Source organism: Pan troglodytes, chromosome 8, assembly GCF_028858775.2.
Source record: "Pan troglodytes isolate AG18354 chromosome 8, NHGRI_mPanTro3-v2.0_pri, whole genome shotgun sequence".
NCBI classification, from domain to species: Eukaryota; Metazoa; Chordata; class Mammalia; order Primates; family Hominidae; genus Pan; species Pan troglodytes.
Genome location: NC_072406.2, coordinates 141,995,019 through 142,012,500, shown reverse-complemented (window position 1 = coordinate 142,012,500; position 17,482 = coordinate 141,995,019). Strand labels below are relative to the sequence as shown.

The 17,482-nt window shown below is 47.0% G+C and overlaps 1 protein-coding gene and 1 long non-coding RNA gene across 11 annotated transcripts in view; one reads left to right on the top strand and one right to left on the bottom strand.

Annotated features, from left to right (window-relative positions):
* The window catches only part of EBF3 (EBF transcription factor 3), a 127,465-nt gene extending 119,141 nt beyond the window's left edge, over positions 1-8,324 (top strand). For 2 of the 10 annotated variants that reach the window (XM_054660007.2, XM_009459519.5), the window contains exons 12-17: positions 414-479; positions 1,325-1,502; positions 2,581-2,769; positions 3,279-3,368; positions 4,418-4,530; positions 5,639-8,324. In XM_054660007.2, coding sequence (XP_054515982.1) covers positions 414-479; positions 1,325-1,502; positions 2,581-2,769; positions 3,279-3,368; positions 4,418-4,530; positions 5,639-5,656 — 654 coding nt within the window. In that variant the 3' untranslated portion in view covers positions 5,657-8,324. Of the gene's footprint in view, positions 1-413; positions 480-1,324; positions 1,503-2,580; positions 2,770-3,170; positions 3,369-4,417; positions 4,531-5,638 lie in introns of all 10 variants that reach the window. The other 8 variants (XM_016919630.4, XM_016919629.4, XM_003312827.6 and 5 more) reach the window with 5 other exon arrangements.
* Positions 4,528-13,263, bottom strand: LOC107966875 (uncharacterized). Its single transcript, XR_001706923.3, has 3 exons — positions 13,129-13,263; positions 8,409-11,430; positions 4,528-5,166 (listed from the first exon to the last, which is right to left on the bottom strand). It is a non-coding gene; the product is annotated as an uncharacterized LOC107966875 (long non-coding RNA).
* Positions 13,264-17,482: the final 4,219 nt, after the last annotated feature.

Genomic DNA, 17,482 nt, shown 5'->3' with positions numbered 1-17,482 from the left:
TTCACCACTAAAGTGCTAGGAATTAACAGGCAAATGTGGTGCCTGGGCCTTTCATATCTCCGCCATGTGTGTATTTGTTTAATACCCATAAGACTCCGTCATTAAACCTCAGGCACAGATTGGGCTCGTTCTCCGCCGGCCCTCCCACTTGTCCGTGCACCTCTGTGAGCCCAACCGGACGGAGGAGCCACAGAAAACGCTTTTACTCAGGCTCCTTGTAAAGGCCACAAACAGTGTTGTCAGCACGCACGTGCCTTCCTGTCTGTGCCTGCCTTCGAAGTGCACGGCAGGGCCAGGACGGGTCGCTGTGGATGGGGACTGGTCTCCACACCCGCAGACGGAACTGGTACTGAAGGGCAGTGATAACTGGCCGGTTCCTCCCATGAATCACCTGCTGTCTGCTCTTCCTTTAGGAGGTGTTACTGAAGCGGGCGGCGGACCTGGTGGAAGCCTTATACGGAATGCCTCACAACAACCAGGTAGGTGGAGGGTGGCTCCCCTCGCCCGTCCTTCCCCCCGTGCCAGAACCCGTGGGCAGCCGGCGTGGCTCCAGTGTGGGCTTTCTGGACACAAGCATGCTTTTCCAGCGACTCCACAGGAGTCTGATGTGAGAATGGCTTCCCATCCTTGCCCTCACACTAGGTTCAAGTAGAAATGATGAGTTGGTGTCAGGACCCAAAAGCAGAAAAACTTGTCACAGGGGGAGTGCACAGCCTTGAAACCCATCTGCAGTGTGCAGTGGCGGGTGGACGGTGTTGGCGCCGCTGGGAACCAGGGAGGGCTGGATGGGCGCCCCACAGCATGCAGGACAGAAGAGAGCAAATGTTGCTCCTTTTTTTTTTTTTTTTTTTTGAGACAGGGTCTTGCTCTGTCACCAGGCTGGAGTGCAGTAGGGCAGTCTCGGTTCACTGCAACCTCCACCTCCCAGGTTCAAGCGATTCTCCTGCCTCAGCCTCCCGAGTAGCTGGGATTACAGGCGTTTGCCAACACACCCGGCTAATTTTTGTATTTTCATTAGAGATGGGATTTCGCCATGTTGGCCAGGCTGGTCTTGAACTCCTGACCTCAGATGATCCGCCTGCCTTGACCTCCCAAAATGCTGGGATTACAGGCGTGAGCCACCGTGCCCAGCCAGATATTGCACCCTTTCAAAAGCGTCAGTAAATGATTTTCCTAGGGGAAGCTCTTTGCCCATTAAGAAATAGATTTGGTCATGGTCTGGGCAAGGGACACAGTGGGATGCCACCATGGTGGGCCCCCGAGAGTGCGGCCAGCTGGGCCGGGCCTGGGGTGACAGGCCGGCTCCCACTTGCTCCTGCTGCAGGAGATCATCTTGAAGCGAGCGGCGGACATTGCCGAGGCGCTGTACAGCGTTCCCCGCAATCACAACCAGATCCCCACCCTGGGCAACAACCCTGCACACACAGGCATGATGGGCGTCAACTCCTTCAGCAGCCAGCTAGCCGTCAACGTGTCAGAGACGTCACAAGCCAACGACCAAGGTATGCCGGCGTGCTGGGAGGACCCCTGCCCTGAACGCCCTCCGCGGGTTGGTTGAGGCCTTAGCTGAAGAGGCACGTGTCCAGGGCCGGCTGGGGAATGTCCGTAGCGTTCTGTTCTCTCTGGCTCTGCTGGTTCCTTTGCTCAGGAAGACCTTGCTGCAGGTCCTCCCAGCCAGTGCTGGGGTAAGAACACTCAGAGAGCCCAGTTACTAAAAACGGCAGCTCCACTGGATGCCATGCGGGTCACTGGTATTTGCTAGAAGTTTCCCTCAATGTGTTCATAAGTGACTTTGCTTTCCTTGGAAGTCTGGGCTAAGCCATAGGATAGCCATGGCCTAGGGAGCTGAGGGGAGCCTGCTTGGACGCACTGCACGGCGGGATTTGGGTCTAAGTTTGGAACGAATCCATGGAGAGAGACCCCCATTTCCCCACCCCGCACCCCATCCCACAGTGCAGTGTCCTGGGCCAGCCAAGGCCGCTGCATCTTGCCATTTGGGTCCATTTTAGTTTTCTTCATTGAAAAGCGCGCAGGCAGTGATCTTAGAAAACACCTCACCTGTACTACTGATTTTGTTCCCGTCCATCCACGCTCCCATGGCAGGAATGAAGCTTCCATGTCCCCCGAACACCCCCATGTATAGAAATAACAACCATACAAATGAAGACCCCCAAACAGCCTTTCAGGGGAAGTTACGGCCACAAACAAGCTCTCCTTGTCAGTCATGGCATTTGAAGGTCTACAGAGGCCGAAAGTTCACAGAGCGTGGGGGGACAGACCAGGAATCCAAGCTGTTGATAATTGCCTCTAAAGAGAAACGTGAAAGCCACTGACGGTGAGATCGAAGCGCGCCCCGGCTGGCTGTCGAAGCCAGCAGAGACAGGATGGGGCTCACGGTGAGACAGTGGCAGCAGGGTTGGCGTGATAAGGTCATCCGAGCTGGCAGCAGGCGCTAGAGCAGGTGGAAAGCACAGGGTCAATTAGCAATGTTAATATATGATATAGATTCTCGGGGAACCCCCCCCAAGTGTCTGTCGCTGATAATAATGTTATTTTTGGCCGGGGGGGGGATTTCAACAGTCGGCTACAGTCGCAATACAAGCAGCGTGTCCCCGCGAGGCTACGTCCCCAGCAGTACTCCCCAGCAGTCCAATTACAACACAGTCAGCACTAGCATGAATGGATATGGAAGTGGCGCCATGGCCAGTCTAGGGGTCCCTGGCTCGCCTGGATTTCTTAATGGCTCCTCCGCTAACTCTCCCTACGGCAGTAAGTGTCTGTTTTTGTCACACGTCATCACGCAGATTCATATTCACTACCGAGTCGAGTGTGTGCATTGCTTGGATGTTCTGTGATGTGAGCTACTGGATAAAAGGAAGGGTGGCCCTGGAGGCTGGGCGTCCAAATGGCGACCGTAAATTGACCCAAAACAGGCCCGATGTGATCTCATTGGAAACCAAAACAAAATCAGAACAAAATGGGCTGCTCAATTGGAAGGGAAAGTCCAGTGCAAAAGAGCTTGCCTGTTATCCAGAGCGTGGCCGAGCCAGACGCATGTCATGTTTTGTTTTCGTGCCCCCGCCCCCCCGTCTGAGGCGAGGCCTTTGGTGCCCTCTCGCCGTGGCGCTGTGCCACGGCCGCGCGTGCTGACCGTGTTTGCTTTGTTGCAGTAGTGCCGTCCAGCCCCACCATGGCAGCCTCTTCGGTCACCCTCCCTTCAAACTGTAGCAGCACACACGGCATTTTCTCATTCTCACCTGCCAATGTCATCTCTGCAGTGAAACAGAAGAGCGCCTTCGCGCCCGTGGTCCGGCCCCAAGCCTCTCCTCCTCCTTCCTGCACCAGCGCCAACGGGAACGGACTGCAAGGTGAGGGTGGTGCGGGGCCGTGGGCCAGTGCCGGGTCCTCTCCAGGGGTGGGGATGGGAGTGGGGGTGGGGGCTCGGCCTTTCTCCTGGCACCTCTGTGACCGCTGCATGTGCTCCCGTGGCCCACCTTGATGCGTGCCACCTCTGCCTGGTGTTCACAGCGAGGACCCCTGTGCACTGAGCCCCAGAAAGGACCAGATTCCTCCTCTTGGTTTTTGTCCAGCTCACCCTTCCGACGGCACCTAGTGTACTTACGGTGGAGCACCCTGTGCCCCTAAGGGGGTGGGACCACGTGAGAGAAGGCGGGAGTGCGGTGAAGGTAGCTGTGGTCACTATCGGTCTGATTCAGCCAATGGGCCTTTGCCCGGGGCCTGGCACTTCTCAGCGCAGGATGCTGCCCTGCCCATAGCTCCTGGGCTTGCAGCCTGCTATGCACAAAGCAGCGAAAATAGCCCTGGCATGGGGATGGCGGGGCACCATGCTACCTGTGGAGCCCATCTCAAAATCTGCTACCCTCATTGTCCCGAGGCTGGGCCTTGGTTCTCCACCTTATCTGCTGGACCACACATCCAGCAGGGCTGCACTGTCTTTTGGAAAGGGGTGTGCGCCTAGACCCAGGGCCAGGTGTGTACCAACACCAGGTTGCAGTCCTGTCTGTGGACAGGAGCTGATTTTCCTATGTGATCTCTTTCAAAGAATCAGGAGGGAGAAGGGCCGGCCCCAAGGGCACAGCTGTCCACAGATGAGGCCACACGGGGTGGGCACCCTGTGCCTGCCCAGCGCCTGGCCCATCTGGGCTGTGCAGGCTGCACATGGCCTGTGATGTGTGTGACGGGCAGAGCCACATGGGTGCCCCCAGGCCTCATGAACTTGCGAGTGGCCCTTTGTGAGGTGCTGAGGCCCACAGGCACTTAAATTAAGTGGCCGTCATCTGGCCTCTTTCAGACACCACCTTTGGTATATGCTCCTCCCAGTGACTCAAATCCAGTTACTCCTTTAGAAACATGAACCCATTCAACCAGTATTTACTGAGCACCTACTATGTACCAGGCTCTCTGCTGGGTGCTGAGGACGTAGCCGCGGAGAAGACAAACTGGCCCTTTTGTGAAGTCGGTGGCATATTTCACTTTGATGAACTAATGCTCAAAAAAGGAACTGGAAAGGTATCAGTGATTTGAAATCATTGTCTTCACAACATCCGTTAGCGTATGAAGGGACGCCCAGGCCCCCGAAGTGCCGCCGACTGGCCTGCGTGCCATCAGCGGGCACCACACCAGGGTCGTTGCAGAGGCAGGTGGTGAGGTGCCGCGGCCCTGCCCGTGCCACGGGGTCGGGCCGGCTGAAAGACGGCACCTCCTACGCGTTGTGTACGCACAGGGCTTCCAAACCGTAAAGTTGTAACGGTGAGTCGGAGATAAATTAATATTGTTGAAATTAATGAACTGAGAAATTGAAGCTCACGTCACTACATGAACAAATGTATTAATATGTTATACATAAATTAATGAGAACGATCATTCTGACAAAAATTAAACAACACCAGCGGTAAAAGATTTTAAATTACATTCGTACCAGGAGTTCATGTGAAAGCGTCAGCCCCACTTGGCGTTTTCGTGCAAAGTTTTCTCTTCTTTCCTGAGAAGAGAAAAAAGGTCCCGAGGCGGTGCCGTGACTCACATCTCTCCGTGGCCCTTGCCTGGAGGTTCCAGGGCAGGTGGGCTGTGAGTGGCTTTGATTCTGGAGAGCCCCTGACTCACCATTACGATACAGAGAGGTGACCGCACGGTCAGAGCCCAGACCTGGAAGCAGAGGGGGAAACTGAGGCCAGTCTGGTTCTCACATAGGGAGCGAGAGCAGGGCCTGTGAGCCGGCCTTGGCTGGCGTCACGGGAGTGACCAGGCTGGGTCACCTCTCGACAGAGGGGGCTCCGGGCCTCCGTTGGCTTTGCACCTGTTGGCAGTGCACCGGTCAGTGTGGGGAAGCTGCAGCCTCTGCACACAGCAGTGCCAGGAGCCCTTCCCTTTTCCAAAAGAAGCCTTTGAGGAGGGCTGCAGGAGGGGCAGGACCGGGGGTTGTTGTCCCCACGTGTGCCCCCACCTCAGGAAGCAGATTCCCCAGCACGCCCTAACCACGCCCAAGGCTGGTGGACGGAACTGTGCAAGACCAGCCTCCCAGTTGAATAGGGGGGAAGGGCAGCCCCGCCCGCGTCAGCGTTGGCGGGAGGGCGCGTGGGGGAGCCTGCAGTAACTGCTCTGTCCTTCTGTCTTGCAGCTATGTCTGGGCTGGTAGTCCCGCCAATGTGAGGGACTTCTGTTTACCTTCCGCAGCACCCAGCATCAAAGGACGGACTTCAGGGGACACGTTTAGTATATTAAGACATGCTGATGGAAACAGTATCTTCAAAAAAATCAGCAGCAATTGAAATGCTACAAAAGACTTTGTTTAAAGATTTTATTTAAACTATTAAGAATCAACATGCAAACAGCCTACTTCTTCATGAACAATTCCATTTTATTGACTGAACTTTTCTCATATTTTCACATTTCTCAGTCCTGAAGAATAAGGAAAACAAAGCGACGCCTATTTTGTATAAAGTTTCCGACTCCGTCTTGGCCATGTCTAGTAATTGCTATGTGTTGGGAGAAACTTTGTGAATGCACCATTTTGATGATCATGAAACGCTGATGAAAAATGCCTCCAAACATTTTTCTGTACTCATACTTAGATTCACAATGGTTGTGTATCTCTATAATGTGAAATATTTTTTTGTGGTGATAAAAAGGGGGCCAAGGAGGTATGAGCCATCAGACTGGAAAAAAGGATGACTATATGAGGAGGAGAAACTGGGGTGGCAGGGAGGGAGGGAGGGTTGATCATTGCTTAACTTCATCTTAATGAAATGAAACTTTGTAACTTATTGTAGTTAGAAATTGTAACTTTGATATTGAATTCTCTTGCCTTCAACAAGCACACTGACAGAGAAAAAATGCTACTGTCTGTTGGTTCCAATATTCTCCCACTGCTAGAGCTTCCTGTTAAGCAAGTGTGATCTGCAACATTTTTTCAACTTTTGCTAGCACTGTATACTATTGCATTCTTAGGCTACTGTGAGGTCTATGTTTCTTGTACCAGAAATTGTCCTTTTGACTTCTAGATCCTTCTTCCCTAATGTGTTTTGTATGTGGTTATAAAATTGTAGACTTTTGTGATTTTGCCAAAGTTGTAGCTAAATATTTATACACTTGTCTTGAATTTTTTTCAGATCCACTTAAAATATTTAGAAAAACAAGTTTTATTCCTTATGTGTCTTATAAGGAATAAAATGGTCTTCATTTGACACTTACTTACTTTCCCATGAACACTTGCAGTTGCTAAGGGACTTTATTTTGTAACATATCAATTATAAATATTGTATTTATCTTTGAAATTTTGTACATTGCTTTTCCCACCTTTTCCTTTTTCTTCTTTCTTGTCTGTATTGGTTTTTGATCATGGCCTGGTGTTGTGATACTGGGAAGAGCATTAGCCAAGAACTTGTCTCTTTGATCTGTTTCGTTAAGCTGAACCAGTGTCTTTACATTTCATTTGTACTTCAAAAATATGCTATTGTTTAGACTTTCCATCCTTTTTTTTTTTTATTTTGAGGAAAAGTCAAATTCATTGTTTATTTTTATATTATTTTTAAGTTATCTGAACAAATACTTTTGAAAAAAAAGTTTGTTGTATAGTCAAAACAAATCGGTGCCACCCGGCCGTGACAAATCCTAGTAGATTCTGTGCATGTGGAGCGGCCGCGAAGAGGTGACACCATTTGGGGCTGTGTCCTTATTTTATTTTATTTTTTTGTAGAATGTAAAAAGTCATTTTAGATGCCACCCATTGACTTTGCCACATAGCTGAACTGTGTTTACTGGAAAAATTCAGAGGCCTAAAGTTTAAAATAAAATTTACTTCTGATGTTTTAATTAAAATGTTTGCCACATTAACTTTTCTGATGCCTTAAAAGTGGACTTCTTTAAAGAACCTTTGTGCTATTTTATCACAGGCTTACACTACAATTGTTAATAAATACTTCATTTGGAGATGTATGGTGTAAAACACACAAACACACACGAAAAAGCACAAGCCCGCTGCATGACCCGTCTCTCCTTTCTGGGACTATTTCTGCTGCGTCCTGTACCCTCCTGGGCCCACCTCCGATTCACAGAGGTTTCAGGGGGACCCAAATCACTGCTGGTTTTCAATTTTTTTTTAACAATACATTTTTGTGGTCAGTTCCAACAGCACTGTCCGTACTTTTAAAACTGGAATGACCTCCTTCAGATATCGTGCCTCTTAGTGCCAAACCCACAGTGAGACCAAAAGTGTCAGGTGTTTTTTTTTTTTCTTTCTTTCTCCTTTGCACTAAGTGCTTTGCAGACACGGCACAGCAAACATTTTGCAAACTGCAGCAGAAATCGAATTTAAAACAAAAAGGAGGGACTTTAAAATACCTTCTTGACAAAAATCAACAATGCACAACTTAGAAAGTGTTCATTCTAGGGACAAAATTAAATAAACAGAATGTCCCCCGGAGTCAGCAGGTCACAGTCTGGCTTTGTGACAGTTGACAAGGTCTAGCTACATGGGAAAGCCTGAGAAGTCACTTTGGAACTAAATTGCCTCCGTTTTATTTTGTACGAGTAAGGGTTTGATCTACAAAAGAGCTCACATGGACGCACTGAGAACGCCTGCCAGCTTCCCCATGCCCTCACTTGGTTTGTGTTTTAGGTTAAGTAGTCAATGCCCACATCACTTCACTGTCTCAAGACTGAGCACTTCACTAAATGGTAGATTTTACTGTTAAAGACCCTACAATAAGATTGTTTTATCTGTACATTTTTTCAGATATTTAACTGTATAAAAATGTTCATTTTACACAATATTTAATTAAAGTATTTCTTGTCTGTGAATTTCACTTTTGGTAATTTTCTCTGTTTTGATTATTAAAATGACTAAACACTAACATAAAAGTTACATCAGGGGTTTCATTTGCACATACCGGGTTCTGAAGCTGCAACTTGGCCAAGATAAAAATGATCCACAGAGGAACTTTCCACAAAGTTATCCAGCCTCCGTCCTCTAACCTGCATAGAAAGAGAGGTTCAGCAAATTGTCACTTACGTGGTCCTGACCCCCAGAGGTGCCATCTGTATTCATGCTGCACTCTGGCTGATGTTTCTGTGTCACAGATGTTCTGTGGGCCACAGCAGCACTGGGGTGACACAATCACTGTTCCAGCACTTGTCTTTGAGAACTCAAACAATCCCAAGGCTCACTGAGGGGCTTCATAGCCCACTCCCTCCAGACCTTCTGCCCCAGCCCCTCTGCTTCTGAATAGCGCACTGGGCAGGTAGAGAACAACGGCTCCGGTGACCCCAGACACATGCTTCTTTTGGTTCCATGGTTGGGTTCCACTGGGCAAGAACCAGGCTTAGAAGAGTGACACAGCAGCAAAGGCTCTGGATAGGTGTGCAGATACCAGGGCACCCAGATGCCTGCGCCGCCTATGTTCTGCAAGAGGGGCATCACGGATGCCACTGCCACCACAGTGGCACAGCAGACCCCATGCACTAGCCCCGGGCACTGCTGGCTGCACGTCGGTAGCCAAATGCACCGACTATAATGAGATCTGCTATCAACACTGAGGTTCTAATTTACACGCTGATGTTCAGCTCCTCCGAGTTTCCCATGCTCCCATTTCACTCAGTATTTTTTCATTTTCTCCTCCGTGAAAGGCTGGGTTTGCATGTTTTGGCTTGCAGCTTTATAACACATACACATAAGTGTGATCCAAATTAGTACTCACAAATGTCATCTTAATTACTTGTTCTGCTGAGCAAAACAGGAAACAATTATTCAAAACATAAAGAAACTTGTGAATACCTTTTTGTCGTGTCATTGACAATCAGGTTCTCATTTCAGCCTTAAAGAGACAGCAAAGAGAGAGGCTTATAAGGTACAAGCCTGAAGCCTGCCCACTCCCCTCCCCTGCAGGCTCCCTTCCAAGTGGCTGGAGGCTGGGGCTGGGGCTGGGGCTGGGACAAGCAGTTGCTGGGCAAGTCACCACCTTCCCATTCTGCGCTGGTGCCATGAGTACCCAACGCCCTGTAACCCGGGGATGGAGAAATTATTTTATGTTTGTGTTTCAAATCAGAAGCAAGAACTGCCTTCTTTCAAAATGCATGCCAATTATTGTCAGGCCGCCTTTTAAGGTCTTTCAAGCTTTTAAAGATTATTCAAAGCACTTGAAATGGGCTTCAATCTAATGCCTCATTTCATTGCATTAAACAGCCTAGTTAATAAAGAATCGATATATTCAAAGGGCAAGGTTATCTTTTGTCTATAAGGGGTGGTGTCATTCTGAACCTTTTATAGTTCAAATGCTGAAAAAGACCTCATGAAATCCATACTCATCAAGTGGGTCAACGCAAGCAGTAAAGAGGCCCCTGAAAGGGAAGAAACGCTGCTCTCCTCTAAAACAACCCACGCCTTATCTCGCTTGCTCGGAGCGCCCAAAGAAGTCCTCAGAAATGTCAATTTCTCATCAAGACAAGAGGCCACGATGATCATTTTTTCCAGAGAATACATACAATTAAGAGAATGCAGAGAGGCGGCGGCGGCAGTGATCTGTGGCTTACTCCGGCCCCACGAGCTGCGATCTCCCTCCCAGCAGATAAAAACGGTTGTTGATAACTGAAGTGTCAATATGCCGAAGAGTGATTTTTGAATGTGAGTCCTTGTGCTTTGAGCTCGCTGGGCCGATCCCAGGCCCTGATAACGGCGCAGCTGCCAACGGACACCACAGGTTGGCCCTCACAATTAATGCCATGAATAAATCACACAAAAGAGTTGGGATGCTTTATACTCGGTGAGACAATCCCCCGTTTTACCCTTCAAGGATTCCTTTTATGTTGGAATAAGGTTGCTTTTAATGAAATTTAAACTCATCAGAGGAAATCAAAAACCTCCAATCAGATTACAAATTGATTTTTTGGTCATTTGTCATGTCCCAGTGTAGAGTCGCAGATTTCACAGGGAGCGAGTTGCCGTTGTGGCGGGGCTGGGAGTGAGAGTGGACGCAGCTCCCGCTCCCATCCCTGGCCTAGGGACAACCCGTGGCAGGGCTCCTTGGCAAGCAGAGGCAGCCCTGGTGACTCCGCCTGCCCCACTGAGTGCAGCCAACTGAACCTGTGACAATAACAGGTGCAATCATGGTGAATCCAGTGGCAGCTTTATAACCTGGGATGTCGTCCTTGGCAAAATTCACAGTGACTTCTAGGTCTGCACTCACAGATCCACGGATGGCCACAGAGACATGTTCTCTGGGGAGTGCCATCAGTTTTGGTGAGTCCCCACCCCCGTGCCACTCCACCCCAGTTGGCTCTATACCACCCCACAGACAGCTGCACACAGGATACAGAAGCATGTGGGCCTCCCAGTCCCCATGTGCCAAGACCTTGAGATCTGGGCAGAGAGAATCTTGGCTAACTCCCATCCAGCATCCAGTGGAAGCCCCAGTGCTCTCCTCGGCAGAGCCTGCTCTGCCCCCCAGGCCACTCCAGGGTGGTGTCCCCCTGGAGAAGATTTGAAAGCATCTGAGGCCACCAGCCTCCAGCCTCCCAGTGGGTCTCCTGAGTGCCCTGGATGAACTTGCACCTTTCTCACCCCTGCATGGGGGCACCCGGTCAAGGCTGAGGGGGGAAGCTGAGGTCCTACTGAGTTTCTGGTACTTAGTGGGAATCTAGGAGGGCATTTTGTCCCTCCTGGAAAGACTGGGGCCAGGCACAAAGTGAGGGCAGGCACTACTTCAGGAGGAGGTGAACACTGTTTCTGATTCAAGATTCCTCAGAGACCATCTCTTAAATATAGTCTCCGAAGCGAGTCAAATATTGCACACATCTAACAGTAATACTCACCTTTGCCGCCCCTGATGATCTGTAGAGCACTTTATCCACATCGTCTCTTTTGTCCTCCTGCAAAGCTCTGTGCTGGAGCTGACTCCCCACTTCCAGGTGGTGAAACTGCAGTTCAGAAAGTTTGATGATGGGCCAGGGTCACCAGGCTGAAAGGACCAGGGCCCGATGCCAGGTGACGTCTCCGATCTTCGAACCCTACCCTCTCTCCACTGATTTAGGTTTCAGGTATCTTCAGTAAGAAAGACTGGCCGGGCGCAGTGGCTCACGCCTGTAATCCCAGCACTTTGGGAGGCCGAGACAGGTGGATCACTTGAGGTCAGGAGTTCAAGACCATCCTGGACAACATGGTGAAACCCTGTATCTACTAAAAATACAAAAAAATTAGCCGGGCGTGGTGGTGGGCACCTGTAATCCCAGCTACTTGGGAGGCTGAGGCAGGAGAATGGCTTGAACCCGGGAGGCGGAGGTTGCACCGAGCTGAGATTGTGCCACTGCACTCCAGCCTGGGCACCAAGAGCGAGACTCTGTCTCAAAAAAAAAAAAAAAAAAGGGAGAGAGAGAGAGGGAGGGGCATCTAAATGGAAGCAAGGAAAGAAGTCACACTTCCCTGATAAGATCCTAACCAAGCCACCCACACGGTTTGGAGGGCCTGACTCAGCCGAGGCCACCTGTGCAGGCCACAAGTGGAAACTAGCTTGCCTGGTGCAGCTCAGCTATATAACCAATGTCAGAATATAACCAATGTCACACATCCATGCTCCCCAAACTGGAAGCAGAAGACCATGTCTCCCAGGGCCTTTGAAGCCACCAGGAGGCCTCGGAACTGCTGGCTCCCTGTGTTTTCCGTGGGTTTCCTGGGGTCCACATGGGGTCCACACATGGGGCTGGCAAGCCAGTGTGGGAAGGGTACACTGAGCCCATCCTATGATGCAGGAGTGGGAGGGAGGTGCGGGAGTGGGAGGGAGGTGCAGGAGTGGGAGGGAGGTGCAGGAGTGGGAGGGAGGTGCGGGAGTGGGAGGGAGGTGCGGGCTAGGAATGAGGCAGCCAGAGGGGCTCGGCTGCAAGGGGTTACACCTGCAGCTGGCACCCAGCAAGGGCTCAATAAAAGTTAGCTTCTGTGACTGCCAACAAGGTAATAATGGGCTAAGGATGGAATGAAGAAGAGGAAAATAAGAGCAATCATGATTTGGAGGGTAGACTTGCAATGAATAACAACAATATCAAAGGTGTTGGCTGAAAAAGACACAAAGGGTCAGAAGGGGACACAGGTATCTCTCACCAAGCTGCCCCATCAGACCACCCCCTCTCCCAACACTCCACATTGATGGTGGGCCATGGACAATGAGGGTGTTGGTATAGCTTGCTCAGCCATCACAGGGTTCATTAGCTAAGCCAAATATAGAACTTGTTTTTCCACCTATAAGGGACCAGATTCTTCACTGCCTGTGCTACTGTTGTGGGGCTGGCAGAACACAGGGCTGATGCAGGGAAGGCGCCATCAGGAGACAGAGAAAAGATGCCTGTAACAATCTCAACAAAGGGTTTATATTCTTAATATACAATGAGCTTTTGCAAATCAATAACACTCAATGAACACCCTAAAGAGAAAAGAGGCAAATTTACAGTCCATTCACAAGGGAACAATAAAAGTGATCAATAAGCTTGGGAAATTATATTCAACCTCATTTAAAAATACATATCAAATTAAAATAATGAGATGAATTTTTTTAACCTATTAAATTAGAAAAGATTTTTCTTAAAAGCTAATACACAATGCTGTTGATGGAGGAAGGGTATTCTTACAGTTGTCGGTAGAAGAGTAAATTGGTACAAGCCTTCTGGAAATCAGTCTGACATATCAAGAGACTTAAAAATATTCATATCCTTTTTACTAATTCCACTCCAAGGAATCAATCTGAAAGAAATAATCAGATATTAGACAAGACTTTTAAGTCCAAAATTGTTAGCTATGGCAATATTTATCAAAAAATTGGAAAGAACCCAAATGGCTCAAAATAGGAATTGGTCATTAAATTATGATATAGCCATTATAATGGAATATTATATATTCTATTAAACCATAAAGATTGTTTTTGAAGTATATCTAATAAAATCGTCAACCTCAAATGACATAAAATTAGGTAAAACAAGCATATATATATATATCTATATAATACTGTTTATATAGAACGTAATTTCAATTTGTAAATTTCTATGTAGAGGGAAAATAAATAATATATAAAAATATACATATATTTAGAAAAAATACTAGTCAGAGTTACAGCAAAATTAACAGTAGGTATATCTGGGAGGTGAAAACTTACATATTACATTAATATTTTCCAAGTTTTCTTGTGAATAGACAGGCAGGATTATGTGTTGGAGAACACTGCTCACTGTATCACTGTCTCACCACCCTGCCCTCCTACTACAGTGAACAAGGTAGCCGGGACAACTAACTCAGAGCCATCAGATTGGCCTAGAACACTGAGGCCTGATGGGATGGGCGTTGGTGCATGGCTACCTGGAATCTGAGCTGGGGCTTACATAGTGCTAAGACAGCAGACATCAGACTGGCAAGTGGGCAGGAAAGAGTAGAGGTGCACAGAGGTGTGGAGATCTGGATTTCATGGTCCAAAGGGGAGAGATCCCAAGGGAGGAGTTCCCATGAAGCCCCACTGAATTCCTTGCTCTGGCTTTCCAAGCATGCCTCTGGGGCCTGATACTATCTTCACTTTTATCTGAACTTCCTGGAGGAAGTTTCTGCTGCCTGCAACCAAACAGTTACTGACCAGGCAAATTAGGGGAAAAAAATATCTTAAAATTAGCATTATAAGAGAACCAAAAATAACTTACAAAGTATGAGGTTTAATAAATACATTTAGCAAGATTAATGCATACAAGGTCAATATACAACTGTATTTCTATGACAACAACAGTATTTTTATAACAGGAATTTAAAAAATGCCATTTAAAAATTTTCAATGCCATTTACAATAGCATTAAAAACAGCAAATACTTAGAAAGCTACCAAAGTTCTGCAAGATGTCTGCACAGGAAACCACAAAACTGTACTGAGAGAAAATTTAAAAATCTTAATAAATGAAGGAATATACCATATTCATGGATTGGAAAATTACCTGTTGGGATGATGTCAACTCTTCCTCCCTAAACTGACCTATAGATTTAGTACAATCTCAATCAAATTCCACTAGGTGCTTTTCTTAAAATTGATAAGCTGATCCTAAAATTTACTTGGAACTGTAAATGATCCAGAGCCAAGGCAATTCTGACAGAGACAGAGGCTGGAGGATTTGAACCACCCAAACCAAGACATCTTATGAGGCTGTAATAACTAAGACACTTTGGTATCAGAACAAGAACAGACAAATAACCTAATGGCATAGACCAGAAACAGACCTCCTATTCATGGTCACCTGATTGACGACAAAGGTGGCACTGAAATGCAGTGGCAGAGAGTGGCCTTTCCAATAAGTGGTGCTGACGGTAGTAGAAACACACATGATAAAGACTGGATTATGCCCTTCTCACACACGTGAAAGGACAAACTCAGACGATTGGGCACCCTAAGATATGATGATTCCCCAGCTCTGAAGAGGAAAGGAATAGTGTGTAGAGACAAAGTGAACAGCTGATCTTAAACCAAGGTTAAGGGAACACCCAAGATCTAGCAATGAGCTGGAGCTATGAGCACCCAGTTGCCTTGGCAGGCTTGCAGGAGGGAGGACCTTTAAAGGGAAGAACAAAACCCAGCCCAGTTCCCCTCCAGCTGACTCCCTGGGCTTATTCACCTAGGGCTGCATCAATGCCTTGGACATGATGGAGACCCAGAACTTTGTGGCAGCTCTCACAGAGGAGTTGGTAAGAGTAGGCAACCTCAAAAGATAGCTGTTCTGAAACACCTTCAAAGAGCCCTATGGTTTTATTGTTAAAATAAAGATCTACATCAACAAAAAAATCCCATGTTCATGGATTCAAAGACAATATTGTTAAGATAACAACCAAAATTGATCTACAGATTCAGCGCAATCCCTATTATAATCACAGCTGGCTTCTTTATAGAAACGAATAAGCTCATCCTAAAATTCGTATTATATGGCACCAGACATGGAATAACCAAAAAACACTCTTGAAAAAGAACAAAGTTAAAAGATTCCCATATTTTGATTTCAAAACTGACTACAAAGCAACAGCAATTGAGACATTGTGGTACTGGCATAGGATAGACATATCAATGAAATAAAATTGAGACTCCAGAAGTATAATTATGTATCTATGGTCAACTGAGTTTTGACAAAACTGCCAAGGTCTTTCAAGGAAAAGAATAGTCTCTTCAACAGATGGTGCTGGACAACTGAAGGGCCACAAGCAAAAGAACAAAATTATATTTGTACCTCACACCACATAAAAAATTAACTTAAAACAGATCAAGGGCCTAACTGTAAGAGTTAAAACTGTAAAAACTCTTAGAAGAAAACAGGGGGCTCTTCCTGACCTCAGGTTTGACAATGGATGTGACACAAATCTTAGATGTGATACCAAAAGCATCAGCTGCACAAGAAAAATAAATACATTGGACTTCACCACAACTAAAAACTTCTATGTTTCAAAAGACACTATTAAGAAAGTGAAAAGACAACCCAAAGAATGAGAGAAACGATTTGCAAATCACTTATCTGATAAGGGACTTGTATCTAGAATATGAGAAGAACTCTTGCAAATCAATAATATAAAGACAAATCACTCAATTTAAAAATAGGAAAATGACCTGAATAGACGTCTTCTCAAAGAAGTTATACAAATCCCTAATATCCATGTGAAAAGATGCTCAACATCATTAGTCAGCAGGTAAATGCAAGTCGAAACTACAATGAGCTACCACTTCACACCCAGTAAGATGGCTGTAATAAGGAGGTCATAATAACCAGCGCTGGTGAGGATGTGGAGAAATTAGAAACTCACACATTGCTGATGGGAATCGGAAATGGTGTTGCCACTTTCGAAAATAGTCCAACAACTTCTCAAATGGTCAAACACAGAGGTCCCATATGACCTAGTATTTCCAATCCTAGGTGTAGACACAAGATAAATGAAAAACAGAAATTCACACAAAAACTTGCACAGGAATGTTTATAGCAGTAGTATTCATAATAGCTAAAAGGTGGAAACCACTCAAATGTCCATTACGACTTTTTTTTTTTTTTTTTTTTGACAGTCTCTCACTCTATTTCCCAGGCTGGAATGTAGTGGCACAATCAAGGCTCACTGCAGCCTTGACCTCCTAGGCTCAAACGATCTTCCCACCTCAGCCTCTTAAGTACCTGGGACTACAGGCATGTACCACCACGCCTGGCTGATTTTTGTATTTTATAAAGAGATGGGGTTTTGCTATGTTTCCCAGGCTGCTCTCAAACTCCTGGTCTCAAGCAATCCTCCCTCCTCAGCCTCCTGAAATGCTGGGATTACTGGTATGAGCCATCATGCCCGGCCATGAATGGATTTTTAAAACATTGTACATCCATACAACAGAATTATTATTCAACCATAAGAGGAATGACATGCAGAAACATGCTACGACATGGATGAATCTTAAAAACATTATGCTGAATGAAGGAAGTCAATAACCAAGAAACTCATATTATATGTTTTCATTTGTGTAATGTCCAGAACAGACAAATCTATGTACACAGAAAGTAGAAGAGTAGTTGCTTAGGGCTGGGGGACATGGGGTGATGGGGGTGACAGCCAAGGGGTATGTATGGGTTTCTTCCTGATGTGATAAAAATGTTCTAAAATGGACTGTGGTAGTTGTTGCCCTGTTTCAGTGAATATGTTAGAAAACCACTGAATTGCACACTTTAAATCAGTACATTGTATGGTATGTGAATTATTTCTCGATAAGGCTGTTACAAAAAATTAAAAAGCCCTGTGGTTTTATCAGAGCATAAAAAATGAACATTATCTTTCATGAAGAATTACTCTTAAGCGTTTTGGTGTTCTGGGGAAACCATGTTTCCTGGAGCACATGGCCAGGACTCATGCTGCAGGCTGGCTGGCACATGGGATCCCCGGGCCCTCCTGAGTCTTTGTCCTCAGCTGGCCAAGACCCCACCACCACCTGCTCCCCAGGAGGGGC